This window comes from Chamaea fasciata, unplaced genomic scaffold (assembly GCF_029207755.1).
Source record: "Chamaea fasciata isolate MVZ Bird 193981 ecotype frontalis unplaced genomic scaffold, bChaFas1.0.hap1 SCAF_8, whole genome shotgun sequence".
Lineage (NCBI taxonomy): Eukaryota > Metazoa > Chordata > Aves > Passeriformes > Sylviidae > Chamaea > Chamaea fasciata.
This window is the reverse complement of record NW_027094093.1, coordinates 29,290,094-29,317,303: the sequence shown is the minus strand read 5'-3', so window position 1 is coordinate 29,317,303 and position 27,210 is coordinate 29,290,094. Positions and strand designations below refer to the sequence as shown.

The 27,210-nt window shown below is 40.3% G+C and overlaps 1 protein-coding gene across 5 annotated transcripts in view; it reads right to left on the bottom strand.

The window, feature by feature from the left end:
* Positions 1-27,210, bottom strand: part of KALRN (kalirin RhoGEF kinase) — a 473,232-nt gene that overhangs the window by 276,473 nt on the left and 169,549 nt on the right. For all 5 annotated transcript variants that reach the window (XM_066190284.1, XM_066190280.1, XM_066190281.1 and 2 more), the window contains exons 4-5: positions 4,466-4,658; positions 42-554 (exon numbers count right to left, since the gene is read on the bottom strand). In XM_066190284.1, the coding sequence (XP_066046381.1) occupies positions 42-554; positions 4,466-4,658 (706 nt within the window). The remainder of the gene's footprint in view (positions 1-41; positions 555-4,465; positions 4,659-27,210) is intronic.

Here is a 27,210-nt window from a genome sequence, read left to right as displayed (position 1 = left end):
TCTTGTTTAAAGCAGGAGAAAAGGAACAGATTACTCCCTACCTTCTCAGCATCTTGCTCAAAAAGCCGGAGTTGAAAGCACTGGTCCAGTTTCAACTTGCGGACATGCCACATCTGATGCAAGTGCTGCCGGGTAGAATGCAGCTTGTCTAAGAGGCTGGTGATCTTTGGCACAAGGCTTTGAAAATCTGCACTTCCAGGAATGCAGTTCCTACCAGAAAAACCATCACTGGATCTTATGCATTGCAATAACCTCTGGCCCTCACGATCCAGTTCTTCCACGGGAGCTTTAATCACTTTTTTCTTAAGCTGTGTGTGCTCATCAATCAGCCTTCTTGAGCCCTCAACATCAACTGGAAACTCTTTCCTAGCCAACATTTCCTGGAGATCCTCCAGCCTTGATAATAAATGGATGGCACTGTTGAAAAACTCTTCCAAGGAGACACGCAGCTCTATCCATTCGTCGTGGTTGTAATCCAAGGACCCTTCAAACTCATCCGTCAGTTGAGAAGGATCCACGAGCTTTGCCAGGCCTTCCACAGACACCATACTTGTCTAAGGAAGGGAAAAGGACAGCATTTAAATCAGGGACCATCCAATCAGAATCAACAGCACAACCCATAAACAGCAGGAAGCCAGTATTTTCCTCATCAATACATAATTGAAGGAACATTGTAAAGGATGTCAAGGACTGTGTTTAATTCCGATATATTAATTGGACAGAAAGTTTTGCTTCTAATGGCATTTATTTCTTTGTTTATTTACTTATTAAAAGATGTGATATATACTGGAATAATGCCTATCTTTTTCAGCTGGCCTGACTATCAAAAAGATGTAGTGAAAATGTTTCTGCCACAGATTTCGTCAGCCTAGTTGGAAACTGAAGACTTTTTACTGCAGCTTTTGCATATTTGGACAGGGCTGTTCACAAAATGGGTACATTACAGGCACTCTGCTACTTGTGTTACACCCCAGCTAGTGGCTACACAGAAGCAAAAGTTTCAGGTGTATGAACAGAAGCAGGTACTGCAGACTGCCATAAGAGAGAATATGCTGGGTTTCTTATTCCGAATTATTCCAGTTGGCTTTTTGCCACTCTTTCATATAAGCAATTCCTAATGTAATTAAGCTAAAATCAATGCAAAAGTGAAATGTCATTGAAGTATTAACAACTAGAATTTATTGCCAATAGATAGTACTGCTCACGAATCATACACAATCAATGAGAAATGGTTTTCATTCACTCAGACTCAGTAACTGGTGATAGAGAAAAGCACTGGGTGTCTGGAAAGCAGATCACAGTTTAAGGACACAGTAACTGATAACTTTATTCATTTGTTTTTAGACAAACTACTTCTTTCTGAAATTGGGAGCATCATATGTAACTAGAGATTTTCAGTGCTCTCATGTTAACACCCAAGCTGGCAGCCCTTAAAGGCTTGTCTCTTATCAGTGACTGCACATCTATCCCCTAGAGATCAGGCCTCTGAAAAATGTCAGAGCTTGTGCTCTTCAGAAATGGAGGCACCCAATAATCACAGCACTCTGTAGGAGTCGTCTACAAAGAAAAACACCTAAAATCCTGACCATCATCCTAAATTATGTCCAAAACATTAGGCTAGCCACTGGTTAAAGGCTAATAATAGGCTTTTTCTTCCAATTTGTATCCAACCAAAAATACCAGGCATTCTGCAATGTATTAAAATTGAGATTGTATTGAACTTCAGCTCAGGAGAAAGATTATTTTAAAACGTTCTTGTAACGTTCCTTGCTTTGAGGAAAAGGGAGGACAGTGGGAGGAGCAAACTCACAGCGGGAAGGTGAGTAAGTCGCTTCAGAGCATTTTCAAAATTTTAAACCTCTTGACCTGTACACTGAGACCTTGAAGATAATTCAGTTTCGAGTTTAAGTGCCTGTCAGGGAAATACTTCTCTTCGTGTCTAATTCTTGGGCATCTCCCTGCAGTCTGTCAGGCTAATGGAAACATTGCTCTAATCATGCACAGAATTTGACATTATGAGACAGTAAAAAGGCTTTTCCTTTCTGGAACTCAGCAGAAATTTTCTTTATTCAGGTTTGATTTTTTAAGTAGTTCTTGCAACTCTAATAAAAACAATTTTAGTGAGGCAGGTAGGCACTTACTGTTTCCTAGGCATTGCTCATCCTTCTTTTTGAAATCAATTTAAAAAGTGCTGTCCACTATTTAGCCTCTTTCAGCAGGAGAAAGAAAATAGTCTTGAAGGCACCTCTGAATTAATGCTAAATAAGCTGCCTGGTTCATTCCTCAAAGTGACAGGAAACTTTGGAATCCACATCCATCAACCAAACACTTTTCTTTCTCCTTCTGGGTGAAGATCTGTGTACATGCTTCTCTCTGGACTGTGACACAGAAACACTGTGCCAGAATCTCACTCCCCAAAATCCAGCTCGTCAGTGCCCGCCAAGGTTCCTACGGTGCCCTGGCACAGACATAATGCTTCCATTAAGCTCAAAAGAGAAATTTGGCCTTAAAACTGACACTGGGTACAGCTGAGTTTGTGGATGGGGTAAATCAACAGAGACTTCCATTGCCTTCCACTGCAGTGTGTTCCTGCCAAGGCCCTCGTGTTTGATCTGAGCTGTGGGAAATTGCCATGACAGGTCAGTGCAGAGAGGGCACCTGTGAATTGCGCCATCTAAACCAAATAAATGTGGGCCATACTGACCTTGTTTGATATTCACAGTTCATATGAGAGACCACGAGCTGCCCAAGAGCCTGAGCTTATTGATAAGCAGCAGCATCGCAAAGAATCCTTTCAATAGAAGTTCCTTGACTGTGGTGTGCATATTGCAGGGTGGACCACAACGTAGGAAGTCTTTGTTTGAATCATGCAATTGAAGGACTCAAACCATTCTATGATTCTGAGTGTCTGCAGGTGGTCCAATACACAGTGAAAGCACTGACTCTCCTCCTCTGGCCCAAACATTTGGGAGCCATTGGACACCCAAGTGAACAGCCCTGCAGATAGAGTAAGGCTCAGAGGCACTGACAACACATACAAAATGAAAATACCCTTAATGCGTTCCAGCTTGTACAGCAAGTGAATCCAGAGCTTTTTAAACAACACAGACTCAGAGCTGTAACTATGAAGCATAACTTGGTCACAGTTTACTCTTTACTACCATCACAAAAACTCCACATTATAAAAATATATGTCAACCCTCCAGAAGGTATTTATTAATTTTAAAAACAAACAAATGTTCTAAAAATACATACTTGAACTCTGTTATTTTATCTGTCCTCAAAAGTACCAAGGAGTGTAAAGATTTATTTAATCAAAGCAAAATTTGTGAGTTGACTGGATTTTGTGAAATGGGTGAAAATTTACAAGCACTTAAAATGTGATAATAATGTAAAACTGTGTTAATGAGTAACACCAATCTCATTCCCCATAGCAATTCAAGGGTCCATGCAAGAACAGGCTGAAAATAAGGACATATTTCTATCACACTGACTTCAACAAAACTTAAACAGATACTTAAATACAGTCTTTCATTGCAATAAACATTAAGAGCTATAGCCAAATTCTCTTCTGCAATCCAGAGGTGCAAAATCTCTGTGTCTCTCTGAAAGGAATGGATTGGTAAAACAGACAACAATGTAAGTGTTTCTCAGTGAATTATTTAAAAATAACACAATGATTAAGTCATGGCGTGGCATGATTGATGCATGAGCACTTCATGCACCTGAGTTTTGCGTCTTTTTAGGTAAGAAGCGGAAATTCACAGAAAACTGAAGTGCTATCGAGAACACAGCTGGTTTGTCTTCATCAACAGCAAAGTTAGTAAAATTCCCCTTAATTATGCAGTTGTTATATACTGGTTACTTCTCAAAGGACATGCCTGAGGCACCGTATCATTCACATGAGTTGTTAGTGCTATTCCTGAGCTCTAAATCTCAATTAAATGAAAGAGGTGAAAATTTAGCAAATGGCTTTTATTAAAAAAAAGCCACTACTGAAGGTTGGGTAGAGGTAAACTAACAAACTCAAAAATTTGCATCTAGGAAAACTGTATTTTTAGCATTTTGACCAATTTGGTGTTGTGGGTTTTTGTTTTCCTATGAGAAACAAAGGAAAGACTTAATGCAACATCACCAAAAATAAATACCACAAAAAAAACCCCTCAAAAAACAAAACCAAAAATCAAAACCCCAAACCAACCAACCAAACAAAAACCAAAAAAAAAAGCACCAAAAAACACAAAGAAAACAACACTCAGCAAAATGAACTATGTGAGCCGCTGGGATGAAACATGCAACTCATTTCACAGTGTGCTCAGAAACAACCTGATGCCAGGGCATCAGCACACTCTTGTCACCTCTCCTTGGATGTATTTTTTGTTTTCAATCACAGGGTTTTTCTTTACCTGAAGAAAAGTTCTTATCAGAGATAATGCCTTACAATTCATTTCTACACGGCTCTCACCTCAAAGATGAACTTGGAACTGCCGAAGTTTGTTTTCTGCTTCTGCCAAAAATTATCGGGTTTTATAATCAGGGCAACATGAATCTCAGCAGGAAAGGCTTCTTGGAGAGTTTTTAGGAGAGGCTTGATCAAATCCCATTTGGATCCCCGCATATCGATAATAACAGTGAATCCTCGTTTGCAAACATCTTCGCTGCAGGAATAAAAGCACATCAGGATAATTAATATTGTGGGCAGCCACAGTGAGACTTGGCTTTTGTTGCTGCTGTTTGGTGCTTCAGAGCAAAGCAATGATTAACATAAAAGATGAGAGATAGTACAGTGTAAAGGCTATAAGAAAGGTCATATTGAATTGACTCTCATGTAATTTATATGAAACTCAAGTGTCTAGATTACAGTTTAATCTCTGATTTTCCAAACACATGTAATTCAAATATTCACTGAAAACATACATACTTTCACACAATTGGAAACAGAATCAAATACATCTGTATAGAAGCTCTTTATGTGTATATACAATGGATTCTGCTTTGGACATATTGAAGCCACCCAGAGTCAACAAGCAGGGTCTTATACCTCAGCATTACTTTTAAATTTGGGTGCCTTCATTTTTAGAGGACCCTTTAAAAAGTGTCACTTCCAGGAAAGTGTCATGTCCAGAAAAATGCCTTGCAATTACTCCCTGACAGGAAGGCCCCCGTGACTCAGCACTGTTATCACTGGGGCCCTTTTCCCTCATGATTGATCTTCCAAATGCTGCAGGACCTTTTTCAATCTGCATTCAGACTTTGCTCCCAGCCCCTGCTCCTCCCTTCTCAGAAGTCCAAGGCAGTTATCTGGCCTGGTCACTGGCAATACATGGGGCCCAACAACACCACAGCATTCCCTTGCGAACACATCTCTTCTTTTTCCTCACAAGAAGAGAGGAGAAAGAATAAAAGGACATGTTGATTCAAGTCAAGTCTGTGCAGCTTTCAGCATAGCTTTTCAAGGGACATCGTAGCATTCATCCTCAGAAAAAGAGGTATGGGTATGTCTGTAGAAACTGTAAGATTGTTCAGCCTCCACAGAAATATTCCCAGTGCACAAACACACAGGAGGATTTTCACTGCACTCTACCTCTTTAACTTCTTAAAACACTCTGCTAATAAAATCCATCTCCTACATATTCAATGGAAAACAACTCTATAAAGCTTTTAACTGGGTTTCTGGGCTGGAACAAGAACAGGAATATTCTTCAGAGGAGGTACTCTGGACAAATATATGTTGAGAGTTTGCTAACTTGACCAGTCTCAACACAGAGCCAGACAGGAGCACTCAGAGACAACAAGCTTGGTCCTCTGCCTTAACTTTATTGGCACATCCAGAGCACACTGCATACAACAGTCAGTGCAAAGAAGAACTAGGGAGACCAGGCACTTCCAAACACGGTCAGGAATACAGATCTTTTATTCTCCTTTTACCTACTGCTGAAAGGTCAGACATCTGATCCTTTCATAACTAATGCCAAAAAAAGGCTGTAAAAGAAGCTTTCTTGGGGGTGCTACTGCCTCTTGCCTTTTGGAACAAGGGTTGAGACAAGGAAGCAAATCAGAAAGCAGTGAACAGAAAGGGGGTTTTGTTTTGTGCTAATTTTTCTTGCAAAGCTTTAGAGGATCTTCAAGGACTTCTGCCAAATCACTGATCCCTGTTATCCTGAACAGACTTTTCCAAGGATTTCTTCAAACACTTGACAAAGAGATGCAGGAGCCATACAGACACATGGAGAGCCCGACAGAGGACAAGTAGCAGCTAAGTGCCATCTGTGTTTTCTGACGTAAGTAAATAAATAAACCACCACCATCCATTGCAACAACGGCAAGACATAGACAGTAGTAGCTTAATTCCAACTCCCCTCACCACTGACAACCTGCCAATTTACCTAATTTGATGTAAAACAATAAGTTAATACTTATTGATGACAACATAAAACCTGTTTCAGTAAGCAGAACAGGAATGTCCTAGAAGACTGAAGTCCTCTGTTTATGAACCTAAACTAAAGTCTTAGACACAAACAGACCCAAAATCAAACCCTTGCCCTAGCTGTAGAGCAAAGGCAGTGTGATACCTTGACACCCTTGATTATATTCCACCATGACTAGAAGTTCAGCCTGCATTGAAACAGATATTCCAGGCAGGGAACCAAGAAATGTAAATACAGGCTGGAGTCCATCTGCTGAAGGTTTGCAACCTCTCCAGGCCTGCAAGGTGCAGAGAAGCAAAATTTCCAACCAAATTTCCAACAAGCTTAGTAAATTTTCAAGTATGAAACTGATAGGAAAGAGGGATGGAAAGGGAGGAAAGGAAGAAGAAGAATCAAAGAATTCTTATGTTCAAAACACATCAATATGTAACCCCTCTTGCACCAATAATACAAAACTCCAAACAATGCTCTTTATTATAAAGACAATTTCCCTACTTCATTCATCACATAGGCATGGAAACTCCTGTATGAAATACAAAAGTGCAAAAGCGGGTACCTCTTTTTATACTTCAGTGCAGGAAACATACAAATGGATGGCATTCATCATTTTGAGAAAATTTAATTCTATTTCGAGAGTGTTGGCCACATTCTTGCAGAAGTAATTCTGCTTGCCATTTTTTTCTTTAATGTGATGAATGGTACTAACCTGTAACAAGATCTGTGGGTCTTTAGGCTCATCCACACAATTTCATTCCCCCAGCACAGTGATAACTCCACATTCTTCCGACTTTTTGCAGAAAATTAGCACCTGATTTCTAAACCTGCTTGTCAAAAGCTATTATTTAATGGTGTTTAAACTGTTGCAAGACAGAATGCTGCCTGCTCATCATTTCTACTTTCAGTTGCAGAGCTTGCTGCAGAGACGGTGCCTTCAAGAGAGCACTTACCCTGCACAAACAGGTAGCCAGATACTAATCAGGTACTGATAGCTCAAAGAAAGAAGTGCGAGATAAGAAAACTGTTTAGAGTGTAACCTCTTCAGGGCAGGGACCATCTGTCATGCTGTTTTTGTTTAAGGAGCCTGTCTTGCTTGAGGTCTGCAGCTACCTACATTCATACTACAGTCTTCAGCTGCCTGGAATGAATTCCAATAAATTATTTTTCAGGAAACCATAAATGCAAGTCCAGGGAATTAAAAAAAATGAGTAATAATGGTCTGCAAAACCAAAGCTGAAAATGGATGTGAAAGCACAAAGGGCTAACATAATTATGGGGACACCTCATAGGCAATTTATTAAAAAAAAAAAAAAAAAAAAAAGGTCCAAAAATTCAAGTTGCAATATCCAAATATTTCCAGATATTGACAGCATCCTAAAAAAGTCGGCCTAGACATAATGATGCTCTGATAAACTCTGGTGAGGCAATCTGGGGCAATCTGTTATCTCTGACAGTCAGTCATTTTTCTTCAGTTACCTCAGCCTGGATTGAGGAAATGATGCGAGGTTCCTTTTGAATAGTCTAGCCATGCTTATTAACTTTATTGCTTAAAAGCAACAACTCAAACCCTTCCCAATTTAGCAATTGATCGGGAAAAGCATCAGTAGCAATCAAGCTTCCTCCACATTTTCCAAGCAAGACATGCCTTATTCCTGGCTCCCAAGATGATACATCAATACTCATATCTATTACCCACAAGTAACCACTTTAGTACGGCAATTAATGTTGATTGTGGTGCTTAATTTTTTCCGGTATTGATATTTGACCAGAAACTGGAAAAAACACTCAAATCAAGGTATTTGGACAATCCATCAGCCTCTTGGCTGTGCTCATCTGGACTAGATTTGCAACAGTGAGCAGAAAGTATTTGATAGTTGATAAGTCATTTCAGTTGCTCCATTGCTTTTAAGCAAAGACAAAGACCAGCTTCTAAGTCTAAAAAAAATACCCTAGAATATTTGTGAAAATAATACTTATGATCTGGATTTTTAAAAAAAAGGCATAAAATTGGAACTCAGAAGCAGATGTGATAACTTTGTAAAAATAAATGCCTCTATTTTGGTTTCTAGGGTACTTTCATAAGGTTATTTTCTCAAATTTCCTCTTTAATGCAGGCACACTCTAAATTGTGTTTTCTTTGGCAAGAGCTGGCTTGCTGGGTACCAAATGAATTTAAGGACTTCATGCTTTCTGATTAATCTTTCAGATACCTATTGATTATGTGTATTTTTCACTCTTACGGTTTGGCCAAAGCTTCTGGCATTTGGAATCTTCAGCACTTGATTAGCTGAAATAACATAACATTTCCATTCCCATTTTGCAGTCATGAGTTAATGATGAAGCAGCACATTTAGCATTCCTGTTGGACCACTGAAAGCCCAGATCTGACATGTCCAGCATCTCATTCTAAATATGATTTGTTAACGGGGAGAGCAAGGTCTCTTTTAAGGCGGGTCAGCATAACCTTGTCAGGAGACACTGTCAGAATAACAAGGAGCTCTTCAGGCATCAATACATAGCAGCAAAATCTGCAGGAAATTAATTATTTTTGAGAACGCTGTTCCTTTGATAAATGTGGCTGTAGTCAGCCAATTGGTTCAAAGCTGAGGGTGGAAAAGGGGGAGGGAGAGGAGAAAAACAGGTACGTAAAAGCTTCCAAGAACAAACTGTTATCCCAAAGGCCTCATTTCATATGAGACCTTACTAACACTCTGCTGCCTAGCTTCCAATATCAAAATGCACTAAGGATCACTTCAGTGATTTATGTGTTAATATTTTTGATTAATTGCAATTTTTTATTCATTTTGTGTGTGGTTTATTTACTCAGCTTGGAAATAAATCTAGACAGAGAGCTTTATAATAAGCATCACTTACTGACTTTCATACTTTGGTTTCACATCACCATGTTGAGCCTGAAGTTCACCTTCTCAATAGAAACAGTCAGTAACTGTATTCATAATTTTTTTCCAGTACATTTAAAGGACCAGATAAAGTACTTTTTAGTAGACCTGTTTGCCAAGCACTCCTGAACCAGCATTATTTATTAAAATATTTTGTTCTGTTTAATACTTCTCAGCAAATTGTACCTTGCTTATCATCCCAGTTAAGAAACATGTTCCTGTCAGTCTGAGCTGTCACCCACATGCCCCAGTGACAGCTGCTGCTCAGTGGGATGAGGCAGACTGTCTTTTCAAAGATCCTGGGACACTTGTAACTCTTAATGCTCACGTGTCCCTTCTGTGCTGCTGTATCAGAAATCAGGGGAGGAACCTAGTGATGCACAACCCAAGAACATCATTACTCTGGAATACCAATTCACAGCAAGCTCCCACCAGAAAGTGGACAATCTTCATCCTAGATTTTCCTTCTCACTTTTTTGAACTTGGTTTCACAATGCATTTTCACAATTAGAGAAGAAACAGCCACCCAGACTCCACTTCTAATTAATTCTTTCTTCCTTACTGTGACCTAAATTTGTTTATTCTCTTTCAGCACGGAAAAGGAATCACTCATTCTCACTTTTCTTAGAGAGAAAGAAAGAAATCAAAGCCAGTTTCACAGTGGCTGGAGCTGGACATAAAGCAGTGATCTAGGGAAATTTCAGTGACATGTTGTAAAAAGACTTGGAGCCAGTGAGGTCCAGGCGAAGACAAACCTCCTGTCTCTGGTTTCCAGCCACTGCTCTTAGGGGACAGGAGGTGTGTCTGTGAATGGCACAAGAATGCAGATGTGTGGGCTGCACAACATCCACATTCAACCCCTGCCTCTGGCCCCAAGTCAACAGGAAGGGAACAGAAAGGCAGAAAAAACCCATCTACTGCAGCAGAAGCTAACTGGTGCCAGATGGGTTCTCCTGCTATTCTCAAGCAAGTAACTAATTTTGGTATTCATTTTTTACATCTAAAAAAAAGTCTCTGAACTCAAAGCAATTCTATTGTAAAATGATGTAAGCTAGGAAGAACTGACACCAACTAGATGTACAAAAACCTTTTTCCAATATGTAACTAGGACCCCATGAGCGTCTGGGAGTCATTTGGAGAGGTGCAGGTCCCACTGGTATCTCTGTCAGGGTTCAGCAGGGTTGTGTTGAGCTCTCTTCTACCCAGGTAAAAATCCTGATCTGCATTGTTACAGCCCAGACCAGAAATGGGACCCAAAGCTCTGCAGGCATTCGGCCTCCTATTTAATTGAGCAAATAAACACTATTTGAGAAGCTTCCTGTCTTCATTCGAACAGCGAAGATATAAAACACAGCTGTGTCCAAAAAATGCATGATCGCAGCTGTTAAAGCCAAATCTGGAGGACAAATGCTATAATTTTTCACATTCCTGTTAAGTTTCTGCTGGTAAGTGATGCCTTCATCTAAACCCATTTACCCTCTTCCCCTTTTGTTGCTGCATGTCTTCTATATTTGGATCAATATCTGGCAGGTCTTCCTTGAAACAGCTGCTGAGATAAATACGAAATTAATCAGGGCTTTGTTTTTGTTGAAGCACGGCTACATTTAAAGATTTGTTACTACAACAAAGAAATATTTGAACAGTAAGTACCATTCAACTCTCTCTTGAGCATTTAAAGTCTTGTATTTGAGATGATTTAGCAGAAACAAAACAAAAATGCTTTACCAAATGAAAATTATATGTTCTTGACATTTGCTGGAAGAAATAAATATTAGGGTTGTGTTGAAATATAAACACACCATTCTTGAAAAGGTTTGGAGGAGCAGAGGCTATTGAAAGTAAGTTTGAAGATTCAAATCCATTGGATTGCAGAGAAGAGATAAATATATCTGGCTGTGCTTAGCACAGCCAAACAACTAAGATTCAGAAAATAAATGGATCTTTTTGCCTGTACTGTGAGGTTTTTTTTCACAGTTCAAGCAAGGAGACCGTGAAGGTCATTTCACATGCCATCACTATGAAGTTTAGTCTGTGGTCAGCACTGCCAGATTTTCACATGAGGAAAGGGATACTTCATCTGGGCAACGAGTGCTTGGGCTCTTAGACACGGCATCCTAATTTATCAGTTCACAACATCAGTGACTTAACAAGTGAGTGAATGGAGCAGGGCGAACAGCTCCAGGAATTCCAGTCAGCACCATAAAACTGAAAACAGTCACCCCAGAGTGGAAAGCCTCCAGATTGCAAATACATACATTTCCTTGAAACACGTAGTGGGAGGCAGAGAAACCCACAGGGGAAAGAACAGGCTCCTTTACAGCATAAAGAAGCCTGCAAACATGTTCAGCTCATGCAAAGAATGATTAATGTAGGTCTAGACAGTCAACAGCAGCACCTGGTAAAATCCAATAATGTCCACAGGCGGACACCATGCCAAATTCCTTCCTGATGCAGGCAGGTATAACCACTCTGGGACTTGCACGTTTGATCCAGGGCTTGACTGAGCTCATTGATGATGAGAAGAAAAAAAAAAAAAAAAACTTCAAAGACAGTAAAATCACTTTTTCTACATAGTACTGACATCTCTGGGAGTAAGCACTCATCAGTTCCCATACCCTGCTCCTGGCAGTGCAGGAGAGCAATGCACACCCATTTACAGAAGAACTGTAATTAAAATAAGGAACTGGGGAGAGAAGACGAAATGCGACACATCAATTCAAAGTAAGATATTTCATGATGAGTGCAGGTTCTCATGAAAGTATTACTGAATTTAAAACTGAAAAAAAGTTTTTATAACAAGAAAATATTCTGGTTTACCTTTTCATATGATTTTATTTTCATTTTGTTGCCTTTTTTTTGATCAGTCAACTCAAAAAAAAGAAGAGGACAAAAAATTTTGAATTTTATCAAAATATTTTGACTGACATAACATTTTAGAGGTATGTTTGTGGGAAATTTCTAAATCTTTAGGATTTTTCCTCACTTAAAAATTTGCACTTCAAAATAGCAAATTCTTCCACAACTATTTTAGCCTCTGCCCATTTGCAATTCAGAGTTCAGCATGAGATTTGCTTTGCACTTTATGTCTTCTAAGCAAAAAATGGTATAACTATTCCTCAAGACTTACAGGATTTTGGCCAGAATCCACAGACATAAGGGCAAACACTGGATTCCAGTGCATCTTTCAGGAGGAAGGGTTGAGTGCTCCATCCCAGAAACACTCCATGGTCCATGAGTCTGTTTTGATGCTACACAAGGATTTCAGTTCTCTTAAGATTTGCACAATTAAATAGCTGATGCGTCTCTTTTCCCTGGGTTGGATAGTAAGGACTGACCATGACTAATAAAATGAGCGGTAATCTTTATTTTTTTTCCTTTTGAACTCCACCCATATACAAACAAAGCAGCTCTTTGTAGGCACAATGATTTACCTAAAATAGTTCACTTATCAGACAGATGCTTCCTGCCATGCCAGGCTGGGTGAAGACTGCCTGTTGTATTGCATCCAGGACTTTCTCTGAAGCTACAAAATCAACCTATGTTGTAAGATTCACTTGGAAAATCATTTTTTGTGTATTCATTCACACAGCAGACTTCACTCATTCTTGCAAAAAATGATCATGATGGCATTGAGAGTGGAAAAAGTCCTTTTTACAGAGTCCTCAGGAGACAGGAGAAACCGATGTGCTACTCCCAATCTAGCTCCTAAACCTCTAGCTCATGTCCAATTTATTCTGCATCGGTCTCCTAGAAAGGCCAGGCTCTCTCACTGTGTCTAGCGAGAGGGGCTAAGCCATGCCAGTGAAGCCACTGGATGTGAGGTATATCTCCCTTTTACGTGTGGAGACATAAATGTGGGAGAGATCAGAATCACTGGAGCTGACTGAGCAAAAATAGTTTGATAACTCAGCATTTCAAAGGCAGTAGAAGACCTGAAAGACACCATTGACACCCAGAGAGAGAGAGCTGATTCTGAAAAGCTTCTGGAAAGCAAAAATGAATCCAACAGTCAAAATCCTGGCAGTAAACGTGCAAATCCCAGCTGAGTCAGTCTCTGAGCTAACATTCTCTGAGTGTCTTCCCAAGATCACTTGAGGTATTTCTCCAGCCTCAGATGCTCTCAGCTTTTCAGGAGACTGAGCGCCCCAGGTGTGGCCTCCTCAGGTTTACCATGCATCATGCTCTGGCACTGTCCCACACTGATGGGAGCTCACACATTGCTGTCCTGGTCATGCAGTCTTAATGTGTCTTCTCTTACAGTCCTGGACTTCCATCACGATTGCAAATAATTTCAGTTCTCCATCAGTACCTCTACCTATCAGTCACCTCTAACTGGAAAAAACCAGAGGAATTCTTTTATCAGCTAAAGCAGATTCAGATAAATGCTCTGAGATGTAATTGCCCAGTTTCAACTGCCTGCTCCCTTTTCCTTATTAGCTACATTGCTTCTCTATCAAAAGCACAATAAAACTTCACTGGCAAATCCATCTACAAGTGCCACATGTGAATGATCATCAACCTATTCATCTCAGGAGCTACACACCCCAGGTGGTGCTTTTCCTGCTGACAGACCTGAAAATTATATTGACAAATTAACATATGCCAGGATAGTAATGATAGGAATCTGCTAGTCAGGGAACTTGCAATTTATTGTAGATGTCAGCAAGCCCACAGTAATGAAAATCAGAGAGAGCAGATCCTTGAAATACTGCACCTAAGGATATTGGCATAATACTGAGCAACTCATTTGACCTGGAAGAGGCACATCAAATACACATCAGGCCACATCTACTCCACCAGACTAATGGGTTTCCTACCTGTGAGTTAAACTAATGCCAGTATAACATCCAGTGCAGAAATGGGCCCACTGCAGTGGGTTTCTGTAGGAGGTTGAATAACCATAGTTACCCCTTCCCCTCTCCACCAGAAAACAACTGACGAGAATAAACAGAATCCATTGCATATTGTTCTGCAAACCCCTGGTCTCACACTGGTCACATCCCCCAGTTCAGGAAAAGCCTATGGCATGCGAGTCCCTGGTACTGAGATAACAGAAATATCTGTAGCTATTTTCCTTGCAATTATAGCCTCACAAGTTACGCATTTTTTTACACCTGGCTGGAGCACTGTGGTCCAAGGGATGAGACTGAGTCAGGTGAACCTCACTGAGTTACTCACCCCATTCTTGTGCACGATACCACACTTCTCTTTGTTGAAGCCACTGTATTCTTCCATTGAATGTATTATATTTACCACATCTTTAGACACAGGGAGAATCCACAATTGCAGAAAAATTGCAAATAGGCATGGCCACCTCATAGTTAATTTAAAAAAGCTTACGAGAGATCAGTTAATAATCTAACCATGTACTTATTTATCCACGCTGGGATATATTCTCTGTTATACGTGTGCTGATTTTATACAGGAATAGTTTATTGCTCTATATATATGCTTATCTAATTGTACTGAATACACATGCTTTATTAAACTCATAAATGAGCCCATTTATGGTCCATGTAAAAGTAGACTCCTTCATATTTTATTTATAAGTGTGACAATAGAACAGCATTGACATAGAACATCCATTTAATTCAGAGGATTTAGGATTGTCCCACGGAATTTTCTATTTTTTTCCAGAATCAAAGCTTTTAGGTTTTTTAATTAGATTTCTAGCCCATCTGCTTGCAAAGATAGCCTTGACAATATAAACTAAGGCACATCTGTCTTGCTGAGTCTGCAGCCAGTGGAAGAAACAATGAGACTAGAACATGAACTTGCATTCTCCATCTTATTGGGGTGCTAACTGAAAACCCAGTTCTGGCAGTTGAAATACCAGAATTCTTAACTATTTCACCACTGCTAATTTTGCCACTAAATCTGCAGATACGACGTTTGTCAAAGCCATGAATTATTCATAAAAGCTCTTGCCCATTTTGATGACCATGCTGCACAATTCAGGCTGTCAATTAGGACTGGGCAAGTGCTTGGCCAAATAAACAATAAACAATGCCTGCAATTATAATCAAGGATTTTGCTCTTTTTGTATTGTGTGGAGTAAAAGCAGTGATCACAAACCAGTACTCGAAGCCTATAGTGGAAAAGACTGCAAAAGCACAATTACTGGGGATTTGATGTAGAACCCACAGAAGCATTAATTTAATGCATAATTTTAAGTGCTTTTCTAGCATGAAACTAAGGAAAACAAGTTAAAACCACAGTTGCTATAACAGGCTTGACAAACAGCAGAGAAAACAGCTCAAATACACTCAGACCTTTTCCTGCCACTTGAAAACAAAAAGAATACTGCCCATGTCTCTTACGAGGGTGATGCTATACAAACTGCTAAAATCATCCACAAAACTGATGACTCCACAAAACCTCCACCAATCTTGATTCCAAATGTAAATAACTGTTTCAATCTTCTTCGATATAAACTCTTCTAAAATAATCTGCAGTGTGTGCTTATGTCCCTTAAGCAAGCTCAGGTTGTTGGTTTCTGAAAGGGGAGGTAAGACTGAGTCTGGGTTTATGACAGTGGCTGCTGCCTGAATTATCACATTGTGGGGATGTTGCATGGATGGGGATTTTAAGGACAGCAATGTTCAATGACCATGTTTCTTTAGTCCTATGGCCTGTCTGATAAAAATATCTTCCATCTGGTTCCCGTTTGTATGGTTGTGCCTCACAATAGAAAGAGCTTGATTAAGCAATTAAGATGGTGCATGAAGCACATGTTTACACTTGCTGGATATGGATGGACACATGATCACACTTGACTGCTTTTCTGGAGGAAGATCACAGTACTTAAACAAGGATTAGTTAAAAGGACACGGTAAGTAGAAGCCTGCAGGCCAGGCAGGCCTTTTACTGCTTTGGTTGACCTCTTGCATCAGTTTCCAATCCATTGTAGTAAATTAATGCGTTAGCCTGAAAAAGTATTGATATCCTCCTTTCATTTGTGACTAAGAGAAGACATGGTGAATGTGTGTTTCCACCTTGATGATTTCCTTCTTATGCCCCTGGCAACTTACACAATGAACAAATATCTCTATTCTGTCTTAAGATGTACAAGACATATAGAAAAGTCTGAGAGCTTGGTAATGGCTGCCTAGAAAAATCCTCTCAAGTCTGTTGTCTTGAGATTCATTTGTTGCCTGATTCTGTTTGCAGAGCAGATATTATTTCAAGTTCATTCAGATTCTGTTGAAGTCAGCTGTAGCCTGGAAGAACCAACAGGGGAATCCTGTCATTTTCACAGGAGGAACCCATCAAAGGTAGGAAGAACTAATGGTTTGATAAATCAATTGACACTAACTCATAAAATTACCTAATATATTAATTTGCTTCCAACTACCTCAAAATCCACCCTAAAAAATCCTCTTACAGCATCTGGTGATAATGATTTCTTTGATCTTCTCTCTGGTCTATCTACCTAAAATAGTTTATCATTACCTTCTAGAACATGACCAATATTTGAACGTATGTGATGTAAAACAAAAAGGGTCTCAGCATTGGAAGCATTCCATTTTAGCTCTGCAAGAACAAACATATATTATAAGAATGCTAACATAATCTGTTGTATCGTCTTAAAATGTAACATCTTATGAAGGATTTTAAAGAGATTTTCCATGAGTAATCAGGTGTTAGATAAAGCAGGGTCTAATATTATGATTTAGAGTGTTTCACTCAAAACCAAAACTGAACTTTGTAAAAAAACAAATAACAACCCAGAAGATTTATGACAATTTCCTCTGAAAAGAAACTTACTTTTTGGCCAAGAGAATGAGAAATACAAAAAGGAAAGCAATGACACAAAAAGCTATGTGCCAAAAAAATGTTCACAGGTATAGGAATTAGACTTTTAACAGAATACCTAATTACACATTTGACTTCTGGCATCTTTTCAAGGCAGCATGAACGCAGTTAAAGTTCTTTGTGCATTTGTATCCTTCCACAAATAAAAAAGGGGAAAATATGCTTTCATTGGAAAAACAATTATAAGTCAGTTGCCTCTAAAAGGGCAATGTGAACACAGTATTGACAACGTGGACTTCAGCTTCTGGAAATACTGACTTGTCACCAATTTCAAAAGCCCAGAAATGGAGATCAAGAAAGATTTGCATTGGTACTGTGTCCAATACATTCATTTGATTTATGTTGCTCAAAGTTCTGCACGTTATTCAAACATCTCTGCTTTAATTTTCCAAGTGCCCCTGGGAATGTAAAAAATACATAATGAGGAGAACTAGCATTTTATTTCCTAAAATGAACATTTCTAAATCTAGTGTCCAAGTTAGAGCAGGAGGATTCTCAAATGGCCTCTTTCTCAAACGTATGGAATGGATTTTACCTAATGAAAATTTATGCCTTCTTCATATAATTAGTAGTGCCCAACAAGACATCAGGTAAGTGCTGCTGATGGTAACACACACAGATAAAATTTAACAGTCCCTAAAACTACTGTGGTGAAGTGTCCTACAGAATTCATTCCCAAAAGAAATCCCAGGAAATCTTTTTAGCTGACCCTATTTCCATGTCACCTACAGTTTACGATCCGACACTGCAAAATCATTAGGGTGGCTGTTCTGGAAAGTAAAGAGAAACTGAGATTTCCAGTAATCCTGGTAAGTGAGGAATGATATAACAGTTGAGGATTGCCTTGTGAAGAGAGAAGAATAAAACTCTAAAAAACCTGCGCATAGTGCTTGTGTATTTGATTCCTAGTCTAACAGTTCATTAAAAGGCAGAGCTCCCAGACTTTCTTCCTATGGGTAAGATTTTTCACTACTTTCCTATGTACCTGACTTTTAATTAGATTTTGGAATGGAATTGCAACTCTTACCCACAAATCTCCAGTGAGGAGCAAAATCTTAACTAATCTGTGATCCCAGAAATGTTTGCTTCTCCAGATGCAGTTTCTGAACTAAATTACAAATGCTGTAGAAAGAGAAGAATGGAGAGATAAGGGGACATAACCACAAAATTGGATGTGATTAATCAACGCTGTGAGAGTTTAGTTCTGTCTTTAGAATGAAAGAAAAAAAAAAGAGATCTTAAAGACAAAGAACATATTGCCTACTTGAATAATTCTTAGACTAACAGATTATTAACAAGGAAGCTTTTCCAGTCATGCTCTCCATGTGCAAGATCACCCATTAGTTAATCAGACACCTTTGGGATTACTGTTCTCCCCCAAATTCTTCTTCCACTCCCTAGAACTGCTGCACAGTAAAATGGTACATTTCATAATGAGACAGGCTTTCCAAGTGCATTTTCTAAGGTCAGGCAGTGATATAGTACATGGCCAATATCTTACAGAGTACTCCCAATTCAGGATTGGGAAAGGCAGCTTTAAGACCCTGCTTCCCAGAAATTAGAGGTCTAATCAGTGCACACTTCTGCCTCATGCAGCATATCTATAATAAAACCACTTAGGGTTTTCCATCTTCAAGATGTAAAATATCAGTTAATATGGTTTAATATCAGTTTAATATAGCTTACCGAGCAAAAATAACTTTTAATTAGTAACTCTTTCAAACTAAACTTCAAAAAGTAGTATTTATTCAGCCCTCAATGACAATCTCCAAAGCACAAGCATCTGGCTTGGCAGACCCTCAAATAAATAAACAAACTGTAAAACTTAACTTATGCTTCTAGTGAAAGTTTTCTAATAATACAGCATCAATACTAGACACTGTCAATTCTTGTATTCCCATGTGAAACAGGGGAAAGGGACAGAAAGGCATAAAAAAGCAGCCCAGTCTGGCCAGAAATGAACTGCTGCTACGATTTTTGGAGAGATACGCAATTATACTACAAAGCCCATGCTCTATTAAAATTTCTGTTCAATAATTTTAACCAAAAGGATCATTCATCAAAGATGTCCCTTATAAATACAGCATCAAGCTTACAGCAGGTTCCTACTTTCTTTTATTTGCACAGTAGTGTGGGCATGTTTAAGAGGTGGAAGATTTCTCTGAAAACAGTTGCAGGACAAGGGGAAGCTGTTTTGGTGCTTTGCCTTCTTGGTGAAGTACCACGAAGGATCTGTCTAAAATATTACATCACTGGAAAATTCTCTAGAGACTAAGGATTCTCTTTAAAGTTAGACATAAAATAAAGCCCTATGTACACAGTCAGGGAAAACCAATCCTCCCCTGTTAACAGCAGAAAAATACACTGTGGCACACGCTACCGACCAGACAATGTTTGCCAAGCCAAAAGCATGTCTGAATTACACTTTGCTGCCTTTTCCTGGGGGGAAAGGGGAGAGTTTGAAATTATTTTTCTTATTTTTGATTTTACTTTGCATTAAAGTATTTCTTTCTCTCTTTCTTTTTTCTCTTAATCTAAGTAGCCCAACAATCTCACACCGCAGAGTTACAATTATGTTTTGCTGCATGCAGTGCTGCAGGATCCACAGGAAACTCTGAAGCAGCGCCAGGATCCACAAGGAAGGCATAAAACACCATGGACTTGGTTAGGAACACCTTGTGGAAAATGAGAAGAAACCACTGATGAGATTTACAACTGTCTGCCCAACTTGGATACCAATTCCCTTTGCAAACAGCAGGGAACTGAGCATCCCAACCTCTGAGACAAATTTTGCCAGTCCCAAGCCATACTTTCCACGCTATAAGAACATCAGCCTGCTCAATCCCACATGTTACCATGAATTGGTCATTGTTCTATTTTTATATGATCAAATTTTCTAATATCATAAACTAGCATGTGCTTTTATGAGCATGGGAACTGCCAAACCCTTGGTAGTGGTTTGCACATTGATTCTCTAATGGTTAATAACAAATGTCACTCTTACATGATCTAGGGATACCTGGACCCCTCCAGTCTCTGAGAAGGGCTGAGTTCAGACCACCATCACCTCTCTGTGGACACTAATTAGGTCTCTTTCCTTGACGCAGCTGTCTATTCTCATTAAATTTGTAGAAATTTAATATTCTTGAGCATTTTCTCTGACAGATTTGGTTTAACAGTGACTGACAGCATGATGACATCAAGTTTTTATTATTCTTTTGGAGATATGGCTCAAATTATATTTCTGAAAAAATATCCTCAGTCCTACCCAAGCTGTGCACTGGGGAACCCAGACTTTGGAGCAGCATGCCCAAACCTCCATGCATCCAATGAGGATAAGGATCAGCCTGTCTAGGCTGAGACAACTCCACTTCTGTGTCTCCCATTACTTGCTTCATACTGGCACACAGTAAAGGTCTCATCCATTCTCCATGGAGTTTAGAAGAGCTTTCCATCGACATTGAGATACCTTGGACAATATGCCCATTACGAAACAGACTGCAAAACACAGCAGTTGTTTTCCTGCTTCTAATGACATCCATGAAGAGATGGCATAAGCCACTTCCAAACTGTAATAATTTCTAATAGTGAAAAGGATATAGCACATACTGGAGTTACTGATGAGGAACGCAAGCATCCATACTGGAATGAGACAAAAACTCTTTTACAGTCTCTGCAAAAACTGTAGGAAAGAGATCACCTGAAAGAAAATTTGGGATTGGCTGAACTGCTCATATTCCACTGATGGCTGCTGACAGCTTCAGGAGGGAACTGTGCAAAGCCTGTGCCAGCTCTGCTGCCAGCGAGACGCTTCCACAAAACCTCTCTGTCTGCTAATTTTAGCTTTTCTGAATTACTGCTTACATTAGCACACGCCTGCCTTCTCTAAGGAATTCTCCCAGTCACTGCTGCCTGGACCTCTTGGAGCATTGTGGAGCCACAGGTCTGATGGTTAAAAGGCCCATGAGGAACATGCAAGAGCTTTACACCAGCACTAGGCTGGCCAAGGCCAGGGATGGGAGTATGGGGAGGTGTGCTGCAGAGACTCACAAAACACTTCTCCAAGAGCCACTGAGGAAGAGGATGGAGAAAATGATGCTGCTCTGCATAAAATTTATAGCAGGCTGTGGTGCCCGCCAGCTCCGTCACTAGTGAATGGGTGCAGGATATATCCTAGTTTACAGGTTTCTGCCTTTTCTCTTCACCTCAGCTCCTTCTTCCAGGCAGCAGATGCCGGCACAACCAACATGCAAAAGCCATTTAGGAGGAGGAACAATGCTGATCTAATCCCCAGACTGAGGGCCTGGACAGAGCTCAAAAAGCAGAGTATACAGCACAGCTCTACGTGAGACAACTCAGGGGATGGGATCCGGCCCCAGACCCGGCCAGCACCACAGGGTGGCACTAGGCCATGGCGGCTCCTGCATCCCAGCAATGGTGGCAGGCATGGTGATGGGGCTTGTTTGATCCAGACTCGGAGAAATCCAAGCAGAATCCTTCCCAGCCACAATCCTCAGTTGAAAACGCAATGAGATACTACACACAACACTGCTAACAGAAATACAGCAACACAGGGAGTGGCTGCACAGGACAGGCACTCATCTGGTGTGAGAGAGCCAGCCCCTGCAGGGGAGCTGAGCAGCACCTGGGGCTCCCCTGAGAAGTGAGTTGAGGTTTTCTCAGGGCCTTGGCAAAGCTCAGACCCTTGGCAAAGCCCACCAAACCTTGAGAGGACTCAGGTGATGCCACTGTATGGAATCACCACCCATATAGGGGGCAGCTGTCTCCAGGTCAGCCCTCCTAGCCCTGGCAGGAAGCATTGCCCCGGGCAGCTCTGACTGTGCTCAGAGGGTTTTAATAACCCTCCCGTGGCTCTTCTCCCAGCAAGAACGAGAGGGGCCAGGTGTGATGGTACTGCAGAGCTGTGGCTGGGCAGCAGCACCTTTTGGCTATTTTCAGTCCAGAGGACACGGGAAGATGGGGGCTGTGAGGAGGAATCCACTCGCTGCCATCCTCCTGGCTGCTCTGAGCTTGCAGCCTGAATGCACCGCCTGTGGGGAGGAGAAATGCTCTGCAGCTGGGAGGGCAGGGATGAAGCAAAAAAGTCCAAACTACTAAAACCAAAAGGCATTGGACCTGAACTGGGTAGAGATGCTTCCTTTGCTGCCTGGGAGGAGCACAAAATAAAACAGTGACCTTTTGTTTCATTGGACGTGTGCCCTCTGCAAGCCCTATCCACTGACTCCATTGAAGAAGGTACAACTGAGCTCCCACTCAGCTGGAAAACAGCCCAGTGCCAGGAAAGGCAACCTCTCCTCCAGACATGTACATTTCCCTTCTGTGCTAAACTTGGCCTGTAGGGCTACTCTCTGCAATCCTGTCTTCAAATTATGAACCCATTGGATTTGTGTTGGAGATGTTAGATGAACCAGAAGGAACCCAACATTACTTTGAAATCTCAGCATGAGGCTGCATGGTTGGCAGTAAAAGTAAACTGAACTCCCTCTCCTACACTGTAAAATAGAACAATTGCCTTGGAAATAATTCAGACATAATAAATGAGAGATTCGTTCATATTAACTGTTTTCAACTGCAGATTTATAGCCTAAAATTAAGCAGATGTTGAGTTTTGAATACAATGCTTAAAAAAACAATGACAAGTTGAAATCTCAGTTTCTCTGCATGTGACAATCAGTAACTTCAATTATTTATTGAAATACAATTAAAATATAATTAAATGGAGCAAGCTATACTTAAAAATAAAGAAATATTGTAGAACTTAGTGGGGGAAAAAACAGTGAGAGATTTTCAAGTCTTCCCAAACAGTAAAAAATGTTTGGAAACAAGATAAACAACTTAGAAAATACTTTGCTAATCTCTTTGTAAGTACTTTAAGGAATTTACTTTAAATAAGGAATTCACTCTTGTAAGAACAACAACCTTTATTTTATTTATTTCAATTCCCAAACTCACATTCTGAAACAAGATAATGAAATCTTCATAAGCTTGTTTCAATATTAACATTGAGTTAATCTCATTTGCTTCTATTTCACAATAAAGAGAGACTTCTGTTAGACCCATATGGATGATTACTGGTAGAAGTGAGATGCAGAGCCCAGCTTACCCTGCCTTTTACTAGTCTTTGGAGGGAAAAGACTACATGTGCAGTGCAATTCACAGTACATCAACCACAAAGCTAAGTACCATGCTCTTTGTGCTGCTCATCACAAAACAGGTCTGAAAACACTGTCACTGTTATGGAGCTGGACAGCAGAACAGGGCTCAGCAGGTAACCAGGCCGGAACCACTCAGAGAGCACTCTCAGCTCCCATGGAGGCAGAGAAACAGGGGACATCTCCTTTAGGTCCAGAACTGTGCAAGATCAGACCTTACAGAAGGTTGCTATCCAGAAAAACAGCAACAGCCAATGAAAGAAGAAGTCATTTGGAAACAGACACCAAAGCCCTCCCATTTACCTAAGGTTTGGGCTGATTTAAAAACAAACATAGGAAATGGTGTATCTGCTTAAAACCCCCACATCTTTATACAAAACAGTATCACAAAAGCTGGAGTGACTGTTGTTTTCATGCCCGTGCAGCAAGACAGGAGTGACGAGACCTGGGTCTCTCCTGATACACCTCCTAACAGAATCTCCGAGACGGGGAGGATACAGAAACCTGCTTCAGTTCTTCAACCTGTTATTTTAATTGCTTTCTTTTTGTCCCATTTTCCATGTACACTGAGACTAAATTGTTTACTTTAGCTCAGGCTTGCAGAGTGTATTTTAACACGTCACTTTACTTTCCATCTCTAACATAAGCATCCCTGACACCTTCGATCTTTTCTCACAATTCCTGCTCCCCAGGCTCTGACAGCTCTTGTCACTCTCTCTGCACTTCTAGGAAGTCCACATTTGCTAGCAGCTTCTGGTAAATGGGATTTTCCAAGGTTGCAGCTGTAGACACTTGCTGCAGAATTTCAACATCAATTATAGCCACTGTCCACTCACCCAGGAATAAAATGCCTCAACAGGTTATTAACACAGCTGGAAGGAAATCAGAGATCCTCTTCTGAAGTGCTGATTTCCAACAAGCAGTGAATGTGTACCTTGGCCCTGAGGTGGTCAGTAAGGGGATACAGGAAGCAACACAGAGCAGTGAGCTCAGAAGCTTTTCAGTAGGACAAGGTAAGAGCACCAGCATTTCAACAGAAGTCCCCCAGTCCCTAACAGAGTGATAAAAACATCACAGACCAATACCACATATGGTAGAGCCTGGATTTCAATAGGCTACAGAGTGGGGAAACACTTAAATTCACCAGCACTCATGTCAGTTATTTACTTCAAATATGAACCTCTTCCTCCAAAATACCTTACAATTATTTGTTAAATTATATCTGAAGAAAATACCACATCTCCATTAGGCTCATTAGCTTCACTGCATTTTTTTACTGCTGTATTTTGAAACAAGTGCATGGTGGAATAATTATCTTCTCGATGGCACCAGATATTTAGTTACTAAAATTAGTATGATATCCCTGGTGTTATTTTTTTAAATAGATGGTTATTTTTGTAGATCTACAATAGCTTCCAGGAAAAAAAAAAAAAAAAAAGAAAAAAAAAAAAGGTCCTCCAAAGCTCCTTCTGTGCTAAGATCATGTAACAGAAAGCAGAGCTCTAGGGTTTAATTCCTATCAATCAACAAAATGAGTTTCACAATACTCCCGGCCAGAGGAGCTAATATACACAGTACCACAGGTCACCAGAGAAGAGCTTAAAATAAATCCAAGAGTGGGTGAGTATTGCTACATTTTGCCATTCTCTGTACTGTTCTTCTAATTTTACAAAGCCCCAGTCATTAAACTAATTATAATGGGCACTTCAGTTGTTTTACTGCTCCTAGCACCTCTCCTCCAGCTTGGGCAGCTCTGAGGAGCTGTTCAAACACACGGGGCTGGCCCTTGGAAACACTTTGCCGCTGTTACAAGCCCTGGATGTCCCCCAGAATAGGGAAACATTTGAGCAGCTTTTTGAACAGAGCACAAATAAAAAGTAGATGTCTTTAAAAACACAGGCCCCTGAGGCATCTCGGGTTTCCCCTCCGCAGAGAGCACAGAAGATTGCTTATCTTGGCTCCAGAACAGATTGATGTGTTCAGCCGGAAGGCTCACTATAGCTGACAGAGAACATTTCCTTCATCGTATTGCTTCACCATGCGAGGAGATAACTCAGGCTAATAATATTCTGTCTCCTTTTTATCCTCCTATAGCCTACGCATAACTTAATTCGTAATTCCAAAGGGCTCGCAGAGGAGATTGGCCTGGTGCTAGTTTCATTTGCACACGTGTAAATCAAAGCTCAGTCTACTGGAATAGATGGCACTGCACTGGTGTTAAAATATAAAATCTTCAGCAAGGCCAGAAAATTCCCCCTCAGCTCCCTTGATCATAAACACCATGTTATCCTAGATTCAGTCACGCCCTCCAAATTTCTAAACATTGCATCCATTTAAATTTGCATGTAAATAGAAGCTATCCTGAGTCACAAGAAATACAGCTTCGCCTACCCAGAAAGCATTAGTGCAAATGTAAACCAAGCAGAAAATGGCAGAGTGGTAGAAACTTGGCATCCGTGGAATTATCTTTACATCTAATGAATAGTGTCTTCGTTTCTTAGTAACTAATTAGAGTGGAACTGTGTAGAAAAAAGGACCTTGTGATATGCCTGAAAGAACCAACGTACCCTAAACCAGGACTACATTAGTTCAGTGTCAGATACCCACTCACAACAACCTCCTCCTCCCACACAAAACAGCAGGATCAGAGTTTTGAACCTTCCAGGAGCCTTAAATTACCTCAGGCACTGTGGACTGAAAGGTTACCATTTCAGGATAGGAACAAGCTGTGTTCCTAGATCTTCACCCCCAGGCAGTAATCCTCAGCCACAGGAAACCCCACTGCCTGCAGGCACCTGCCTGACTGTGGCTCCCATGAAAGCCCTCACTATTCTGCTCTAACTCAAGCACACATAGCTGCTTTCAGAAAGCCCACATTATTATTCTGGTTTTGAAGAAGGAACTGCAGAAAGCTGAATCAGAAACTTTGAAAACTGCAAGCAAGACCCTGGTTTCACTTACCCTAATCTATCATCACATTTCATCACCAATCTCATACCTGCTCCAAGCTCCCAGCACTGCGCCACCTCTGCCCCCTCCATTAAGATATAAAACAAGGGTTAAGTGACAGATAGTATCAACGTGGAGAGCAATCTGTCTCACTCAGAAACCAATGCACCGAGAATAAAGAAGGAATTATTATCCTGGTGTCAATATGATAAATTACAGCCTCTTTTTCCTAAAGAATTTCTACTTTTTCAGCTAGCACAGAAAACTTCTCCTTTTAGCACTCAACATCAGAGCAGTTTCTTCTGACATCCTGTTCAGAGTTTCTGCTAATGAAGTTGTTTATTTTGGTGGATGGCTGTTGTAGTTAGTAACTACAACACTCATCTTGGAATAAACATGAATTGAGAGCCAGTGATAGGAATTCCAACTGTTCTTTCCATATATTTGTTTCCAAAACATAAATAAGTTTGAAAGCTCTGCCGCTTGCCCTTGTTAAAGTGAACAAAATGTTTAGGGAAAATGAGTTTTCAGTGTTTCCTTACACCACACAGGTTACACAATCCCATGTGCCAAACCCTTGAAGTTTGTGATCACATTTCCCTCCTAGACTAGCAAGTTCTATTGCACCAGACAAAACAGGACAAGGAGGACCTGGGAGAAAAAACCTCCTGATCCACCATACCCTCTCCATAACATTTATATCAATGCCAGAGGCTTGTCTATTCAGCAACAGAAGGATTTAAGAAAAAAATAAGATATTTTAAAGTGCTAATGGGAATCCATTAGAAATATTTTCCTCATATCCAACCTAATCTTCACTTGCTTTGGTGCCACACATTTGCTGGTCTTCACCCTACAAACCCTTTCCTTTTGCAGCATCACAACATGCTTGCAGATGCTTTTCGCTCTCTAGACTGAACAACCTCTACCCTTTTAATCCTTCTTTGA